This window comes from Callorhinus ursinus, unplaced genomic scaffold (assembly GCF_003265705.2).
Source record: "Callorhinus ursinus isolate GAN/ISIS: 27379988/994484 unplaced genomic scaffold, GSC_fseal_2.0 scaffold1, whole genome shotgun sequence".
Classification (NCBI taxonomy): Eukaryota; Metazoa; Chordata; class Mammalia; order Carnivora; family Otariidae; genus Callorhinus; species Callorhinus ursinus.
In genome coordinates this window covers 119,086,759-119,102,817 of record NW_027397063.1, presented here as the reverse complement: position 1 = coordinate 119,102,817, position 16,059 = coordinate 119,086,759, and the positions used below count along the sequence as shown (strand labels likewise).

Below are 16,059 nucleotides of genomic sequence, written 5' to 3'. Positions count from 1 at the left end.
GGTGGCAGGCCAAGTTTGGCTCCTAGTGTACCAACTCCTGTTCTCGAATAACTGAGTAGCCTGGACATAACTCTAAAGAATTTGCATTATATAAATTGTTTTACTTGAATGTTTAATAATATTAGTGATCACTTCCTGTTTGAATTTTCTCATGACCAAGAAAAGTTAAATACTTCCTATATTGTGAATACTGTCTATTATGTGACTGACATAACTTTCTTTAGTTCATTGGCTGCTTAGGAAGTTCAAAACTAAATTCGTAGTATATCACCATCAATTATGTAGAGTTTTTGATGTTTCCTTTGTGTACTGACTTTATATTAGTCTTCGTTCAAATAAGTTTTTGACTATCTGCTATATGCCAAGGGCTGAAAATACAAGCAATGAGCAAGAAAGGCTAGGTCAGGGAAGCTTTCCAGAAGATAAGTCTGAGGGGAAACTGGGTGGCTCAGTCAGTGAAGCATCTGCCTTTGGCTCAAGTCATGATCTTGGGGTCCTAGGGTCAAGCCCCGCATTGGGCTCCCCGCTCAGTGGGGAGTTTGCTTCTCCCTCTCCCTCCTTCCTTCCGCCATGCTTGTGTTCACTCTCTCTCTTTCAAATAAATAAAATCTTAAAAAAAAAAAAAAGTTTGAGCACAGGCTCAAGTGATATGAAGGAGAGAAAATCATGTGAAGACCGCAGGAGAAAACTTCCCAACCTTCATTTTCCCTTTGTCGTTATGCGTCCAACTAATTTTCTTTGTGTGTGTGTGTGTGTGTGTGTGTGTATGTATGTGTGTGTGTGTGTGTGTGTTAGATGCATTATTTTTACTGCCTCCCCCCTTTTGTTTTAAGTAATCTCTACACCCAGTATGGGGCTTAAACTGGACTGCGAGAGCAAGAGTTGCATGTTCTATTGACTGAATCAGCCAGGCACCCCTGTGTTACTTTTAAAGCTGCATTTTAAGTCCTTTTTGGAAAAAGGCACAGTATAATATAAAACATAGTATAGCAAAATAAATGCACTTGAAAGGCACAAAGGCAGCTTGAGAAAAATTTGTTTGCAAGGGCAAGGGGCCTGGGGGAGAGTTGGAGGGACAGGCCAACCAAGGGTATTCTGGGAAGAAGAAATAGTGTGTGCAAGGCATGATCTAGCAAGGTGTGCTCTGGACAGTGTATGCATTAGCAATATTGAATTTCTTCAAGGTTCTTAAATTTGAAGAAGGAGAAGAAATGAAACTGGATAGGTACGTAAGAGCGGGTCATGTAAGTCTTGTTAAAGTTACCTTTGCATAAACCAAGGTTGATCTCTTCTCCCACTCCAGGCGGTTTGGATAATAGTTAAGGCCCAAATCAGCCATACCACAAATACATCAATATTCCATCCTAGAGAAATACAAAGCACACCAAACACTGAGCTGTCCAATAGGTCTTTTTTCTTTCTCAAACCCCCTCATATAGGTCCGCATTACATTAATGAAATTTCTGCCAAGTGTTTTTATGGATGCCATGAGAGACAACCCTGAAGCTGCTGTACATATTTTTGAAGGAACTCATGAAAATCCCGAGTTGATTTGGAATGATAGCTCCAGAGATAAAGTGTCTACAACAGTTAGAGAAATGATGCTAGAGTAAGTAAAGCCTTTGGGTAAATCACCAAAAAGGACAGATGTTTCCCACATCGTCCATCACCTCTCTAATATTTATTCTAAAGGTTAATGAAAGTGTATTTTGTGACTGATATTTGATATTTTCCCCTCCTTTTTGTTCCCCCCAAGGCACTTTAAAAATCAGCGAGACAACCCTGATGTAAATTGGAAGGTAAAACATACTTTTATTCAGAGGAAGGAATTTTACATTTTACTGTATTTTTTGTTGATTTGTTGTTTTTTAATTCCTACTAAGTCAGTTTAATGACAATTAGATATTTTGTCATTAAGACATTTAAATATTCCCCTGGAAAACAAGGTTTTAAATTTAAAAATAGGGATATTCACTTTTTAAGTAACCAATAAAAGCACCTTTTTTGAATTTTATTAAGGGAAATAAAATTTATGGTGATTATAATTTGATTATATTAATAACCATTAATGGGATTTGCATTTTTTGTGTCATGTTGGACTAATGGTTAAGTGACTTGACTATGTTTCTTTCTTTCTTTAAAGTTGCCTGACGATTTTGCTGTGGTGTTTGGAGAAGCAGAGGGTGAACTTGCTGTTGGAGGAGTTTTCTTGAGAATCTTTATTGCACAACCAGCATGGGTTCTAAGGAAGCCCAGAGAATTTCTTATTGCACTATTAGAAAAATTGACTGAGTTCCTGGAGAAGAACAATCCACATGTAAGCTTCAGCCAGCAGCAAAACATTTCAGATAGTTTGCTAAATATACTGATAGTATTTCTGTTTATTGACCTTTCAATATAGCAACCACATTTAAATTCAAATATACATATACATCTTTTTTGGGGCATTTCGAAAGTGAAACTCGTTAGTAAAAGAGTTATTTCTGAACCAAACTTGGAGATGTCTATTGACAGAATGTTATTTCTAGCAACTACCGAAGCTCTAAAAGAAGGTTTTTGCCACCCCATTTCCAATGACTGCAAAATTTTAAGGAGAAACCTAAATGTTCAGTGTTCCCCTGGAAGTGTGTCCTGCTAGGGTGTGTTCTTCACTCAGCTTTCCATATATGACTGGAATGACCCTCATGAAAGAAGTTGACAGGAGAGTAGTAACTATATGAGTGAACCTAGTACCTTTGTTCAAAGCCAAAAGCTACTAGGGAAGCAGGAGTGAGAAAGTAGCCTTGGTCTTCATTTGCTGAGTCAGAAATCTTGGTAGTATATAAGGTTTTGTTATTTAAACCTTGAGATTAAAAATAATTGAGGGACGTGACTGTTGTTATATTAAACAGGTTGGCTATGGGGGAAAGTGATAAAGAGCCCAGGCTGTGTTCTTAGATGGTCCTGGACCCCAGTACCAGCTCCACTACTGACTGACTCTGTGACCTTGAGCAGTACTTCGTGGCTCTGCCTCATTTATAGATGGATCACAGCTCCTGTCCCTCAGGCTGAGGTTTTAATGAGTTTTGATCTATAGAGGGTCCTTAGCATAATGTCTGGCACATGTCAGGTACCTAGAAATTACTAGTTACTCTCATTAGCTTAGCACAACTTCAGAAAAAATATTAGTTTACCAGATATTTGCATATGTCACTTTCCCCCCGTCACGTTTTCTCTTTACTAGGATTTTTACTACATACATAGTTTCCTTAAAAAAAAAAATGAAATGCTCAGAAAGCAGAAACTTAGGGGAAAGAATGACCACAATATTTTCCTCATATCACTGTTCTTTGTGGGCTCGTTCCAATTTCCATGTTCTTTTAAGATGCTGTGGTTGTGTATGTCTGCTTGTAATGGTATAAGTTACAGGTCTTTGCCATCCACAACAGAAAGTTCCTTATCCTAAATATCGGTAGGATATTTAATAGAACTGGGAAACACATTTCATGATTTATGCATTCTCCTGAACTAGTGATGTTCCCTGATACTCATATTTCTACAACATTGACTGAAACTTTCTAGTAATATCTTTTGGGAGATGATCTCTTAAACCTGCAACAGAAATGAGGTATGACATGGCCCAATGAAAGGCTGCTTAGATTAGGATATGACATTCGTAAAGTCCTTGGGATTCATGCCTTTTTTCAAGGTGGGAAGTTTGTTGTTTTCTTAGGATTTGTGAATCAGTTTTCAAAAATCAGCACTTAGAATTTATAGATCTCTAGGATAGAATATCAAATAATTTCCAGGGATGTTTAGGACTCACTTTGTCAGTATTTTATAGTTTGTTTGTTTTACACCCTCCAGGGAGAAACTCTGGAAACTTTGACAATGGCCACAGTATGTCTCTTCAATGCACAGCCTCAGCTGGCTGACCAGGTCCCACCATTGGGCCACCTCCCCAAAGTGATCCAAGCAATGAATCATAGGAACAATGCCATTCCTAAGAGTGCCATCCGTGTTATCCATGCCCTGTCTGAAAATGAGGTATTGATGAATGCATTTAGTAGCTTATAATTCTGGAATTTATTTATGCTCCCCTCTTCCTGATTAATGCACATTGCAGTATAAATCCCCTTCCTACCATGTGCCTTTCTGCATATGAACCACCAGTATTGTAACAACTCAAACTAGTTCAAATGATATAATTAATAGGAGACTGAATTTGAATTCAGTATTAAACTTGAGCTGAATGGAGGTTTTTCATACATTTTTTAATTGTATTTATTGTGGTGTATGAAATACTGTTGTTCTACAAGTAACATTCTTTTTTTTGGGGGGGGTGGGGACACTTAGCTGTGTGTTCGAGCCATGGCATCTTTAGATACCATTGGCCCACTGATGAATGGAATGAAGAAGCGACCAGATACTGTTGGTCTAGCCTGTGAAGCAATTAATCGAATGTTTCAGAAGGAGCAGAGTGAATTAGTAGCACAAGTAAGTGACTTTCTAGATTCAGTACTGTTTTAGGAAAACAAACATGCCAAGTGAATAGATTTAGCACTGATTTGGTTTCTCTGACTTAGGTTTAATAGGGAAATAACTTGGGGGTTTGTGCATGCACGATTTTATATTTTATACACACACACACACACAGGCACATATATATGTGTGTATATATATGCATATATATATACACACATATACGTACATTCATACACACACTGGTAAAGGTGGACCATCTGTCAAAAATCTTACCAACTTCAGGGCGTCTGGGTGGCTCAGTCGGTTAAGCGTCCAGCTCATTATTTTGGTTCGGGTCATGATCTCAGTGTGGTGAGATTGAGCCCCCTGTCGGGGTCTGTGCTGCGTGTGGAACCTGCTTGAGATTCTCTCTCCCTCTCTTCCTCTGCCTCGCCCAGTCCTCTCGTTCCTGTGCTCTCTTTCTAAAAACAACAACAACAAAAAAAACAATTTCAAAGTACTTTTGTGATGTTTAAATTTTAAATTTTGGTTTTCTGCTAAGCATTTATTCTTAGCTTGCTTTGTAAAATTTACTTCCTGCTCTTTGGAAAGACTCAATCTGTTTATTGATGCCTTCATTTCTTAAGTCATGTTTAAGAAATATGCCAAGATACTGTCTTTTTCAAAGAGACTACCCTCCCACCTAATGTAAATAGGACTTGGTGGATACCAATGTAGAGTAGACAGACCCTAAAGGAACAAAAACCATTGCAAAAGTGATCTTTCTAAAATACAACTCTTAAATATAACCAGGTCACTGTTCATCTTAAAAACTCTTCATTGGTTTCCCATTACCTCCAGAGGACAGAGTGACAGTTGACATCCTTAGCCTCAATACAAGGCCATGCATCTTTATATCTGGCCCTCCAATTCTCCTGGCCCCTTTTCCTCTCCCATTCTCTATCCCCACCCACCACTTGCCCCTCATTTAGGCAAGTTAGAAGTACTGGGTACCTCTCAAAGAGGTAACCGGATACTCTGAAGTTCAAACTTAAAATTGGCTTGGAGGGGGTTGTTGTATTGGAAAGAACTTGAGCTAGTACTACCACGTGATGGCCCTGTGACCTCAGGCATGATACATAAACTTAACAACATTCAGATTTGTCATCTGTGAAATAGTTCTGATTCCTCACGGGGTTGTTAGAATGGTGTCTATAAAGGGAGGTGCACTCACTAAATGTTAGTTACTTCCACCTCTTCCCTTTGAGCTTCAGGGTGGGTAGTGAAAATTGTGTGATACCTGAGTATTATTTAACTTTTATTAGGCTGCTGGGAAATGTGTGGTGAATGCAAAGTTTGATGTTTTAAGAAGACATGAAAAAAAATATTAAGATACTTCAAATTTTGTGCCCATTTGTGTGGTTGCGATTAGAAGAAGCAGCCCAGTATAGTGGCTAAAGGTCATGTTCAACACTTTGTGGGCCTACATACAGAGTCCATCACTGTCTGTGACTATCAGGTTTTACCCTCTAGGTGATGGTTTTCCCATCAGTAATAATCAGAGTGCCTGCGTCATTACATGTTGTGGGGATTAAGTAAAATAATCAGTCTGTAGCATTTAGAACAGTTGAATGGCATGGAATAAAATCCCATTAAGAGTGTCATTATCATTAGATCTATAAAAGAAATCTTTATCTGCATTAAAATGAAAGAAAGGAGTTTGTCTTCTTCCAGGTATGGTTCTGGGGTGAAATTGTTTCTTCAGTGAATTTTTTTTATCCTATTTATATATGCTTAATACTCTCTTCTAGGCCCTGAAAGTAGATTTGGTCCCATACCTCTTAAAATTACTCGAAGGCATTGGCCTTGAAAATCTCGACAGCCCAGCAGCCACTAAGGCTCAGATTGTTAAAGCTCTCAAGGCCATGACTCGAAGCCTGCAGCATGGAGAACAGGTGGGTCTGCACAGGGGTGACTGCAATTTGCTGGGTACAGTAGGGTAGTTGCCGAGCCAAGGGTCTTGACCATGGATGATCTTTGTACCTCTCCTCATAGACTCAAATAGTCACTCGGGGTGGGGGTGGGGGGTGAATACTGATAGCATGTTGTACATTTCAAGAAGAAAAATGCTGGAATTCTTCAGCATAGAAGAATATTGAGCATTTAGTGCTGGTTAAGGTTAATGTTTAGTTCTAGGATTTATTGCTGGATAGTGATAACCACATTCATTAACAATCCCATAATGCCATTTCCAAATGCCATTTTAGTTTTAGCCTCTTTCTTTGTTAACACTGTGTCAGTCGCACGCATATGCTCACTTCCAGCTGGCCCAGTAATTTAATTTTCCTCTTTGGCTTCATTCTTATTGTTTCTTCTGAGGAGTTCCTCATTCAGTGTTATCATCCAACATTGTCTACTAATGCTCCCTTGCTGTTTTTTTTTTTTTTTTTAAATTCAGGTGAAATTTACACAACATGAGATTAAACATTTTAAAGTGAACAATTAATTTGTGTTTCGCATATTAACAGTGTTGTGCCCCCACCACCTTATCTAGTTCTAAAACATTTTATCACCCCAAAAGGAACCTCTATACCCATTAAGCAGTTCCTCCCCATTTCTCCCTCCCCCCAGCCTCTGGCGAGCACCACTTTTGTTTTCTGTGAATTCACCTATTCTGGATATTTTGTATAAATGGAACCATATAGTATATGACCTTTTGTGTCTGGTGTCTGTCATTTAGCATGTTTTCAAGGTTCATCATGTTAATAGCATGTATCAGTGCTTCATTCCTTTTTATGGCTGAAATATTCCTATATGTATGTGCCACAATTGGTTTATCCATTCATCTGGTGATAGACATTTGGTGTTTTTTCTTTTTTTTTTTTTTTTAAGATTTTATTTATTTATTTGTCAGAGAGAGAGCAAGAGCACAGGCAGGGGGGCACAGCAGGCAGAGGGAGAGGGAGAAGCAGGCTCTCTGCTGAGCAAGGAACCCGATGCAGAACTCGATCCCAGGACCCTGTGATCATGACCTGAGCTGAAGGCAGGTGCTTAACCGACTGAGCCACCCAGGCGCCCCAAGACATTTGGACTGTTACTCCCTACTAATGTTCTTTCATAGGTTTAAATTCTTTTGGTGATTCCACTGTGTTTGTGTAGAGTCTCACTAAAGAAACATTTGTTATGCCATTGTCTGTTCTATCAGTATCACCATTTGAACATTTTAAAATAATATTAAAGAAGAGAGGCCACATATCTTGCTGCAGTCATCAGCTATATGTTTAGAAGTATTTGGGGGTTTTTTCTGTGGGTGTTCTAAACTTGCCAAGCAGAGGCACTCCTGGGTACCATGTCCAGGCAGTCGTCTTACCCTCGACCTGCCTGAGGATTTCTGTTGTTGAAATTAGCCAAGTAACCCTGACACCCATCTTCCAGTCTTAAGGGGAGGAAACAGGTGTGATGATTTTCAAAATAGCAGCTCCTCCACCACCTTCACAAGTAATTACTTCCAGTGGTGCCTCCAAGCTTGAGACAGGGAGTCTCTTGGACTCGCATGGCCCTGTGTATATCTCTACTCTGTTGCCTGCCACCAGATTATCTGGCGCTGTGTGTCTTCCCCACTAGGACTGGACAGTGAGCACTTCAGAGACGGAGGCTGTCTTTCTCCCCTTTGTGTCCATTGTGCCTCCACATAAGGAGGTACCCAATAAATATTTGATCTGAATGTTAATATGCAAGAGACAGCCTCTGAGTTGGGATTTCCTAAACTTTTGTTGTTTAATATGTATCACACAGAAATGTCTGTCATCTTAGTCCATTACACTCTATACACATATTTTATACTCTCTATATACATACATACATCACAGATCAGTATTTACCCATTTTACATGTGATACTCTGGTGCTTTCTGTATTAAACTATTAACCTCAAGCATGCTGATCACAATCCTCTTAATCGATTTCATAAACTTCTAACAGGTCACAGCCCATAATTTGGGGAAAGACTGCTTTAAGTTTTAGTTTGAGTTTGTAGCATCTTTTCCCCAGGCCCCTCCCTTGGGAATACTTCATGAGCTCATGACACACTCTCAGCCAGTTTTTAGTATCACAAGAAAATCTTCCTGCCCAAATTACAAACAAGCCAGTAAATTATAGGTTCGAATACCAGCGTCCAACTCTCGAGGGAAGATTGACTTCTTAGGGACTTCTTTGGTCTGGTTTGAGGAGCTGTGCCTCTCCCAGTACCGAGTATAGAGTGATGAATGCTAGGTCTCGCTCCATCTTTGGATCTTTCCTCAGCTGACCTTCTTCCTTTTGTCTTGGAAGTTTGCTTTTTCTCTTTAGTTCTGTCTTCCAGTACCCAGTTCTTATTAATTCATTTGTGCTCAAAGACTTTGCTTTACTTTCCTAGGTGAATGAAATCTTGTCTCGTTCTTCAGTCTGGAGTGCCTTCAAAGATCAGAAACATGATTTGTTTATTTCTGAGTCACAAACGGCAGGATACCTCACAGGTAAACCACACCTAATTGGTTACTCGAAGACATAGGGCCAGAGCCACTTGAACCTTCCTTTTGTCCTGACTGGACTGAATGTAGCACTTAGAGTTTCTTCCTAGGCTTCTAGCCACTTGTCTTGGGGATGCTGCAGGCATGCGGTGGACCTCCGGGGTTAGCCCTGGACAGATGTCAACTGCTGTTGTGTTGAATGTGTGCTGACTGAAATGTGGACCTTGGTCAGTTTTAACCCGATTAATTCGTGGTGTCATAGGTTACATTTGGAGCATGATATTAAAATGTTTATCTTGAACGTGTAAAAAGTATAGAGAAATATCTACTCAGAAGTATCAGTATCAGAAACATGGTAGCATCATTCCATTTCTGCCAGAGTAACAGTTTGAAACTCCAAATATGTACATTCATCTGTGAAATATTTGCCTTCTGAGTTTCCAGTGGTGATTCTGTAGTTTTACAAAATATTTACAGTTTGTCCTCTCAAGGGAAGAAATATGTGGGTACCATAAAGGAAAAGACATTTTATTATGTGAGGATCAAAAGATCATAACATTTGAAGTTCAGGACATTTGTCCATTTGACACACTAATTGCATAACAGTTTTGGAATATTTGTTTTCATACTGGCTTCTGTTTAAAAAGAAAATCGTACCATTTTATTCCTATATCTGAAGATTAAATATAATCTCTGGTATAAAAGTTTTCAGTTTGAAATTAACCTTAAGAATAATAGGTGGTTTTTGCCATCTGCTCGTGTAGTGTGTGTGTGTGTGTGTGTGTGTGTGTATGTGTGTGTGTGTATAAAAGTCAGCTCTGCATCCTCCTCTAACCAGAGAAGATGTGGGTGCAAACTGAGAGGAAAAAAAATAGTACCCGCTGGTTTGCATGCTAGTGTAATTGTTTTAGTAATCCTGATCACTAGTATAGAAGTTTATAAATCACGAAGACTAAATCTTGAGTATTCAAAAATGGCAACTCTAGAAAACATTTTGCTTGGTTTTAATTTTAGTCTCAGTTGTGACACTGCTGCTTTTTTCTTCACTATGACCACTTTCATTTGAATCCACTAAAATGTATAAGCAGAGCCCTAACATTTATAAACACACGGTGCTTTGATTGCCAGCCCTGGGTGTACATGAATGTAGAGCAGTGTCATAGGTCTCACTTCTAACTTTTCCATTCCCTGTCCTGTGATTTCTATGGAGAGAAATACCGAGAAAATGGTCTTTGCTTATCTCTTATCTCTCTTTCAAATTTGAAGTAAAGTTGTAGCTTCTAAGTAAGAGTTTGTTCTCTAGCAGGCACACTAAACACTTTATCTCTTTAGACTCTTCCCAGAAGTTTACATAATACCACCTTTTTGTGGCATTGCATTCATTATTTTGTGTCTAAGGATGTTGTGACTGGAAAATCTGCCTTATTTTTTTCCAGCTAAAAACAACTACTCACTTAAAGTTTGGCCCTGAAGAATAATAAGATATAGATTATAAGCTTCCCTACAGGGAGACCTTTTTTTTTTTAAGATTTTATTTATTTATTTGACAGAGAGATAAAGAGCACAAGTAGGCAGAGCAGCAAGCAGAGGGAGAGGGAGAAGCAGGCTCCCCACTGAGCAGGGAGCCCGATGTTGCACTCAATCCCAGGACCCTGGGACCATGACCTGAGCCAAAGGCAATTAACCGACTAAGCCATCCAGGCGCCCCTGGGTCGACCTCTTCTAATTTGTTGTGATCTCCGTTGTGCTTAGTGTTCATCGAGTTGACTTAATAGAGTAAAAGACTTGAGATGGTCCTTGACTTACTAACAGGATGTGGGCCAAAAGGTCAGTGGTTAGAATACAGAAGAGATAGGGATTTATCTTCAGGGACCTAGGTTTCCTTTAGAAATCTTTTGATCCTCACCCCATCCAAATTTGCTAAAACTAGAGAAAAAAAGTACAGGGATTAAAAAGGTTCCTGTCTGTGCCTTTCCTTCTACTTGGATCCCTGGGGTGGCTTCTGAGTAAGGTGTGAGAAGAGCTGTGAAGAGCTGTAGGGAGGTAAGAGGGGTGGGGGGGGAAGAAAAACTGGGGCACAAATTTTTTCACACCCTCCTTTGGGCCGACTCAAGGGGCAGCAGGTTCTGTATAAAGCCGGTCAAGGGGGCAGTGGTATAAATCCCAACTCAGAGATGGACTGGTGTTACCGTGGCCATTCCGAAGGCCCTCCTGAAGCCTGCCGTCCACAGGGGACAGTCTGGAATAGCCTCTGAACTGTGTTGGCCCCCAAATTGTCCCAATTCTCAGCACATCATCAATCTGGGATACTCTTTTGGTGAGATGTTTGAAAAATATTTTCCCGTCAGTTCTAGTCTTTTTTGAAAGGACTGTTTAAAGAGTCAGAGCACTACCCCTCGAATTGTTGTCTACTCATTGTTTAGATTGCCAAATGTTTTCTTCTTGTGTTTGAGCTTTTCCATGGGTGCTTTGTATTGTGTGTCATGTGTTTGCTAAAGGGACAAGTTCTTTTAAAAACGGTAAAATCGCGTGTATAACTCCATGGAATGTATACAGTGGTGTGTTGAGTTGGAACTTGAATTGATTAGGATTTACCCTACTCTACCCTCGGCCTTGAGAGGATTCTCAATGTGGCCAGCCCCTCTCTAATCAGTGTGCAAATGAAGTAAGGCGCTATGAGAACACACTTTACTAGTAGCCCTTTTTCTAAAATACCTGTGGGTGAGTTTGTCAAGTAAGTGGATTTTGTGTAGGAGATGGGAAAAGATAAATGAAAGTTAATGACTATTTCAAAGTAGGATAAGAAGAAAAAAAATCATTTATGAATGATTTTTCTTCACCTTGGCTGCTGAGCAGATACCATTCAGTCACATGCTCAGGGTTGGGGTTATAAATAAAGTGTCCTAGGCAGGATTACTCATTGTTGATGAATTGAGATGAGACCGCCTGGTTCCATAGGCTCTCTAGCCTGGCATACTTGTTTTCTTTTATGATTAACACTTAATCTAAAAGTGTCTCAGTGAGATTTTACCCGTGATGCAGAAAAGCTGTGGTTGCTTGTGGGCCCTGTTACTTAGCTATTTATTAGGTTCTAGAAGAGCTGGGTCCTGACAAACTCAAGGCCCTATAAAAATAATTTTAGCAGTGAAAATCCTCAATTTACCTCACTCATAAAATCAGAATAGGGAAGGAAGAAACAACAGGGAAAGGAAGAGAAGCAGACCAAGGTAAACATGCTTGTAGAAGTTGGAGATGAAGATGAAGAACTTTGTATACGTACACAAGACATGTACACACATATATTTATATTTAATTGGAATTGGAGATCAGCTTTATACATACACACACACACACCTGTATATGTTTTATTATATTTAATTAGAGGCATGTGGAATAGTTCACTTGGCTTCCTAAGGTCATTAAAGGGAGAGAGGGTGCAGTTCTTGGGTCTCTCCTCAAACCAGTCTGTCAGTTCTTTACAGAGTCAGGTTTTTTTTTTTTTTTTTTTTTTACCTTGTGTTTTTCTTTTTACACCTGTCCCAAGACTACACGGTGTGAGCAATGTTAGGAAAGATTCCCTAAGGTCGTCAGTTTATCATAGGTCACTGACTGCTAAGGCAGAGCTTCCTCCTTGTTATTTCCCTGCTGAGAATCCCATGTTCATTTTTACCAAAGCCCATGCTCTTTCCACTACTCCGTAATTCCAGTCAGTTCCATTTTGTGGGATCCTTCGTTAATTGTCCATCTTTTCCCGTTCTTAAGTCTAGCAGCCTAGCACAGTGTTGCTGCCTGCCGCATTTCTGGCAGCTCTTTCTATGTCCTCCCACCTTTCTCTGGAGAACACAACTGCCCTGTCCCATCCTAATGACGAGACTGTACCTTCTGGCCCCTGGAAACCAGACATGGTCTAAAGGAGGGGCCAGAGGTGTGAGGGAAAGAGCATTTCAGACTTAATATACAGAAATGTCCAGGAATTGGTTTGCCCTTCCTAAAGCAGCAAATGGTGGGGCTAGAATTTGGTCTCTTGTGGATGATCCTTCTAGGTCCATCATTTCACAATTTAATTTTAGCCCAGAGGTTCCCAAACTTTCTCAATTCACGGTGCCCTTAATATCTTTGTGATTTTTTTTTTTCATCTACCCTTAGGCCAAAAGAAATAACCTAACAGTTAAGTTTAAGTATTAGGTCCAAACAACTTGAAAGTGGTTGTGAGATGTCCAACAAATGTTGCCGTGTTTCTCTCCAATTTAAAATACCTAGCAGCACCCCTGTGAATTTGTCCCAGGGTGCCTCAGCACACAGTTTGAGAACAGTAGCCTTAGTCTATTTTCTAGGTAGCATTCATGATTTGGTCTCATAATCTACTCATTTGACGTGAACCAAGTGGAGTCCACAGTTGGAAGTGCTTGGGAACTTTACCGATGCAGGGTGTTTGGGGCTCTGTTCTTCAGGCTTCTGTCTTTGGTGAGACCTACTTAATAGTTCTGTGGTAATCTTGCTGCTGCCTAAGGTTCAAAGAGTGATAGGTCGGTGCGAAGTGACTGTAACAGCGGGTGCTGTAGCTCTGCACTGCCCTGTTAGAGGGGGTGGGTTGCCCCAGTGGTGGTCTCCTGAGCAGTCTGGGGACGGCCTGGCACCCTGATGGGCAGGAGGTGACAGGTGTGGGCCTTACGGTGCCTTAAAAAGGGAAAATCCCTTTTCCACATTTTATTAGTTCAGGGGTCCGAGTGCCTCGGCCCTCTGGTTGGCATGTGACAGCTGACACAGGCTCAATTGTCTCTGGCTGTGTAATTACATGCTAGATGCATTGTTTGCTCAGGGTTGCGAGCCATTCCACATCCTCGGTACAAGTGCTTGTAAGGTGAACAAGATGAATCTGAATTGTGCCCCTGTTGTCCTGCATTAGTCCCTCTTGTGCCTTAGCCTTCATCAAACTGCTCTGCTGTTTGCACTTCCTTTTAACTTCCCTTGCTGCTTATATTTCTTTTTTCCCCTCAGGTATCTCTCCTTCCCTTCTAACTGGCAGCAGCCCCCTTCACCTCAGGAGCGGGCTTTAGATCCGCTCTGCCAGGCAGCTTGCTAACTTCTGTGTAGCTCTCTGAAGCAGGTAGAGAACCATTTTGCTAAATGCATGCCGCTTCCACTGCCTTTCTAGTTCTAACCCTCTGAAGTTCCTTAGCTGTTTGCCTTATTTCCTATGGTTTCAGCTAAAAGTATCGCTCAGTCGGTGGTATTATGCTACAATGTCTCTCGCAAGTACTCTGTACGGTTTGTGCAGTGCTTCTGGGATGTAATTGTGCAATGTTTAAGATAAACTGGAGGGCTAAAGCCATTATAGAGAATGCTCGTAGGACTCATCTTGATAAATGCTGGCATACGTAGCATTTCCATGCACTGGAGATGGTTAGAATCAAGGAAGACCTAGAAAATGAAAATACTGGTATCTTTTCCCCTAGCATTATTGTTTTGACCTATGACAGACATCCAGAGCCTTCCTTTTTTAGAGATGTTGGTGTAGCAGCCCTTGTTCATTTGGTGTTAACTTGGTATGATAGCATTTCTTTGCACCAAATGAAAGTTGGTTACCTTGAATGTCGATAAAGTGTTTTTCTCGGGCATTTCATCAAGTATAACTTTTGGATGGGCTGACTGAGTATAGAGTTTCTTTCCTCTATTTGTTCCCCCCGCCCTTTTATTTCTTTCCCATTTGACATAGCTATCCTTTAGTGCCCAGGATTTTTTGAAACATTAAAGTCCCAGAATTGAGAAGGGACAGTTTCCCATGTTTCCACACCAGTGTGACTGTCCAGCCTCAATTTTGAAATGATTTTTAACTTTGTCATCTAGTAAAGCCATACCTTGCAAATGGCCCCGTGTAGCTGTGAGTTAAGATGTGATAAGGTACTTGACTAGCTTCTGACGTTTTTAGAAAGGTCCATGTTTTCCTGTGGCTCTGCTCTCTAGAAGGTGTGTGTTTTCCTTTTTCTCTTGCAGGACCTGGAGTTGCTGGCTACCTTACTGCAGGGACATCCTCGTCAGTCATGTCTAACCTGCCGCCTCCTGTAGACCACGAGGCAGGCGACCTTGGCTATCAGACTTGACACATTTGTGAGAGACAATAAATGCTGAAAGGCCAGTGCCCAGTCCACATTCCTCCAGCTGATACGTTGAAGCAAACTCTTACTGCCTTTCTCCTGGTTTCATGACAGTGTTATTATTCCTTTTTCTATACAAATATTTTTATTTAGGAAAAAAAGTCAGTGATTCTAATTGTATCACGTTGTAAGAAAGCACTCTGTGGATCAACCTAAGTGGGTACACAAGAATTTTTTTTTCTTGATGTATGTAAGCACATTCTGTTTCTTTATATCTGTTTACAAGACTGTGAATCAAAAAGACAAAACTTTCTTCCTAGTTTTTATAATGTTTTTTTGAATTAGTGTGACTCTGGGGTGGAACTGCAATCTACAGAAATTGGACTAAAAGTCACTTACTCCCGGAAAAGGGTCTTCTCCTCTCCTGCACCGAGTCCGCGTGGCCCTCCTACTCCACCGTCAAACACTGTCAGCTTTTGTCCTTGCGCCTGTTCCCTGGTGTCCTCTCCTCAATCATTAACCTTCTGAGAGCTCACAGTCCACGTCGGTGTGTATAACTGGCTTTACCAAATTGAATGAAAAAGGAGCTTGTGCAAAAAAATTTAAAAATTTAAAAACGGATGTCAAGATGTTATGTAAGAGATGAGTGTAATTGTGAAATGTTCTATACATTATCAGATATATAAAGCTTTCTATATTGAATGTACATTATACAGATCATTCATATGTGTACATAAAATTTTAAAAATAAAGGGAATTGACTGCTTTGTTAATGAGATATATTTGTTCTAATTTAATTTTTCCCATGGAAGACCTCAAAGCTGTTCCTAAGACAGATTTGGGAGTAGGAATAAACACAGACTTCCCTTACGTTCACTGCTCCTTGTATAGACAACCACACTGACACATCTGATCATTCCTAACGTCCTTTGTTAATATTTCAGCCACATCTTAATTTCCAGAAACATAGCATTTCATTTATTTTCTCTTAAGTAATTCAGGAGTGGGCCAGCT

At 40.2% G+C, this 16,059-nt stretch overlaps 1 protein-coding gene across 4 annotated transcripts in view; it reads left to right on the top strand.

The window, feature by feature from the left end:
- The window catches only part of DNAJC13 (DnaJ heat shock protein family (Hsp40) member C13), a 123,074-nt gene extending 107,251 nt beyond the window's left edge, over positions 1-15,823 (top strand). For 3 of the 4 annotated variants that reach the window (XM_073899927.1, XM_025882202.2, XM_073899937.1), the window contains exons 49-56: positions 1,440-1,609; positions 1,757-1,799; positions 2,144-2,317; positions 3,847-4,026; positions 4,336-4,476; positions 6,255-6,398; positions 8,857-8,956; positions 14,945-15,823. In XM_073899927.1, coding sequence (XP_073756028.1) covers positions 1,440-1,609; positions 1,757-1,799; positions 2,144-2,317; positions 3,847-4,026; positions 4,336-4,476; positions 6,255-6,398; positions 8,857-8,956; positions 14,945-15,051 — 1,059 coding nt within the window. In that variant the 3' untranslated portion in view covers positions 15,052-15,823. The remainder of the gene's footprint in view (positions 1-1,439; positions 1,610-1,756; positions 1,800-2,143; positions 2,318-3,846; positions 4,027-4,335; positions 4,477-6,254; positions 6,399-8,856; positions 8,957-14,944) is intronic. The other variant, XM_073899943.1, reaches the window with a different exon arrangement.
- Positions 15,824-16,059: the final 236 nt, after the last annotated feature.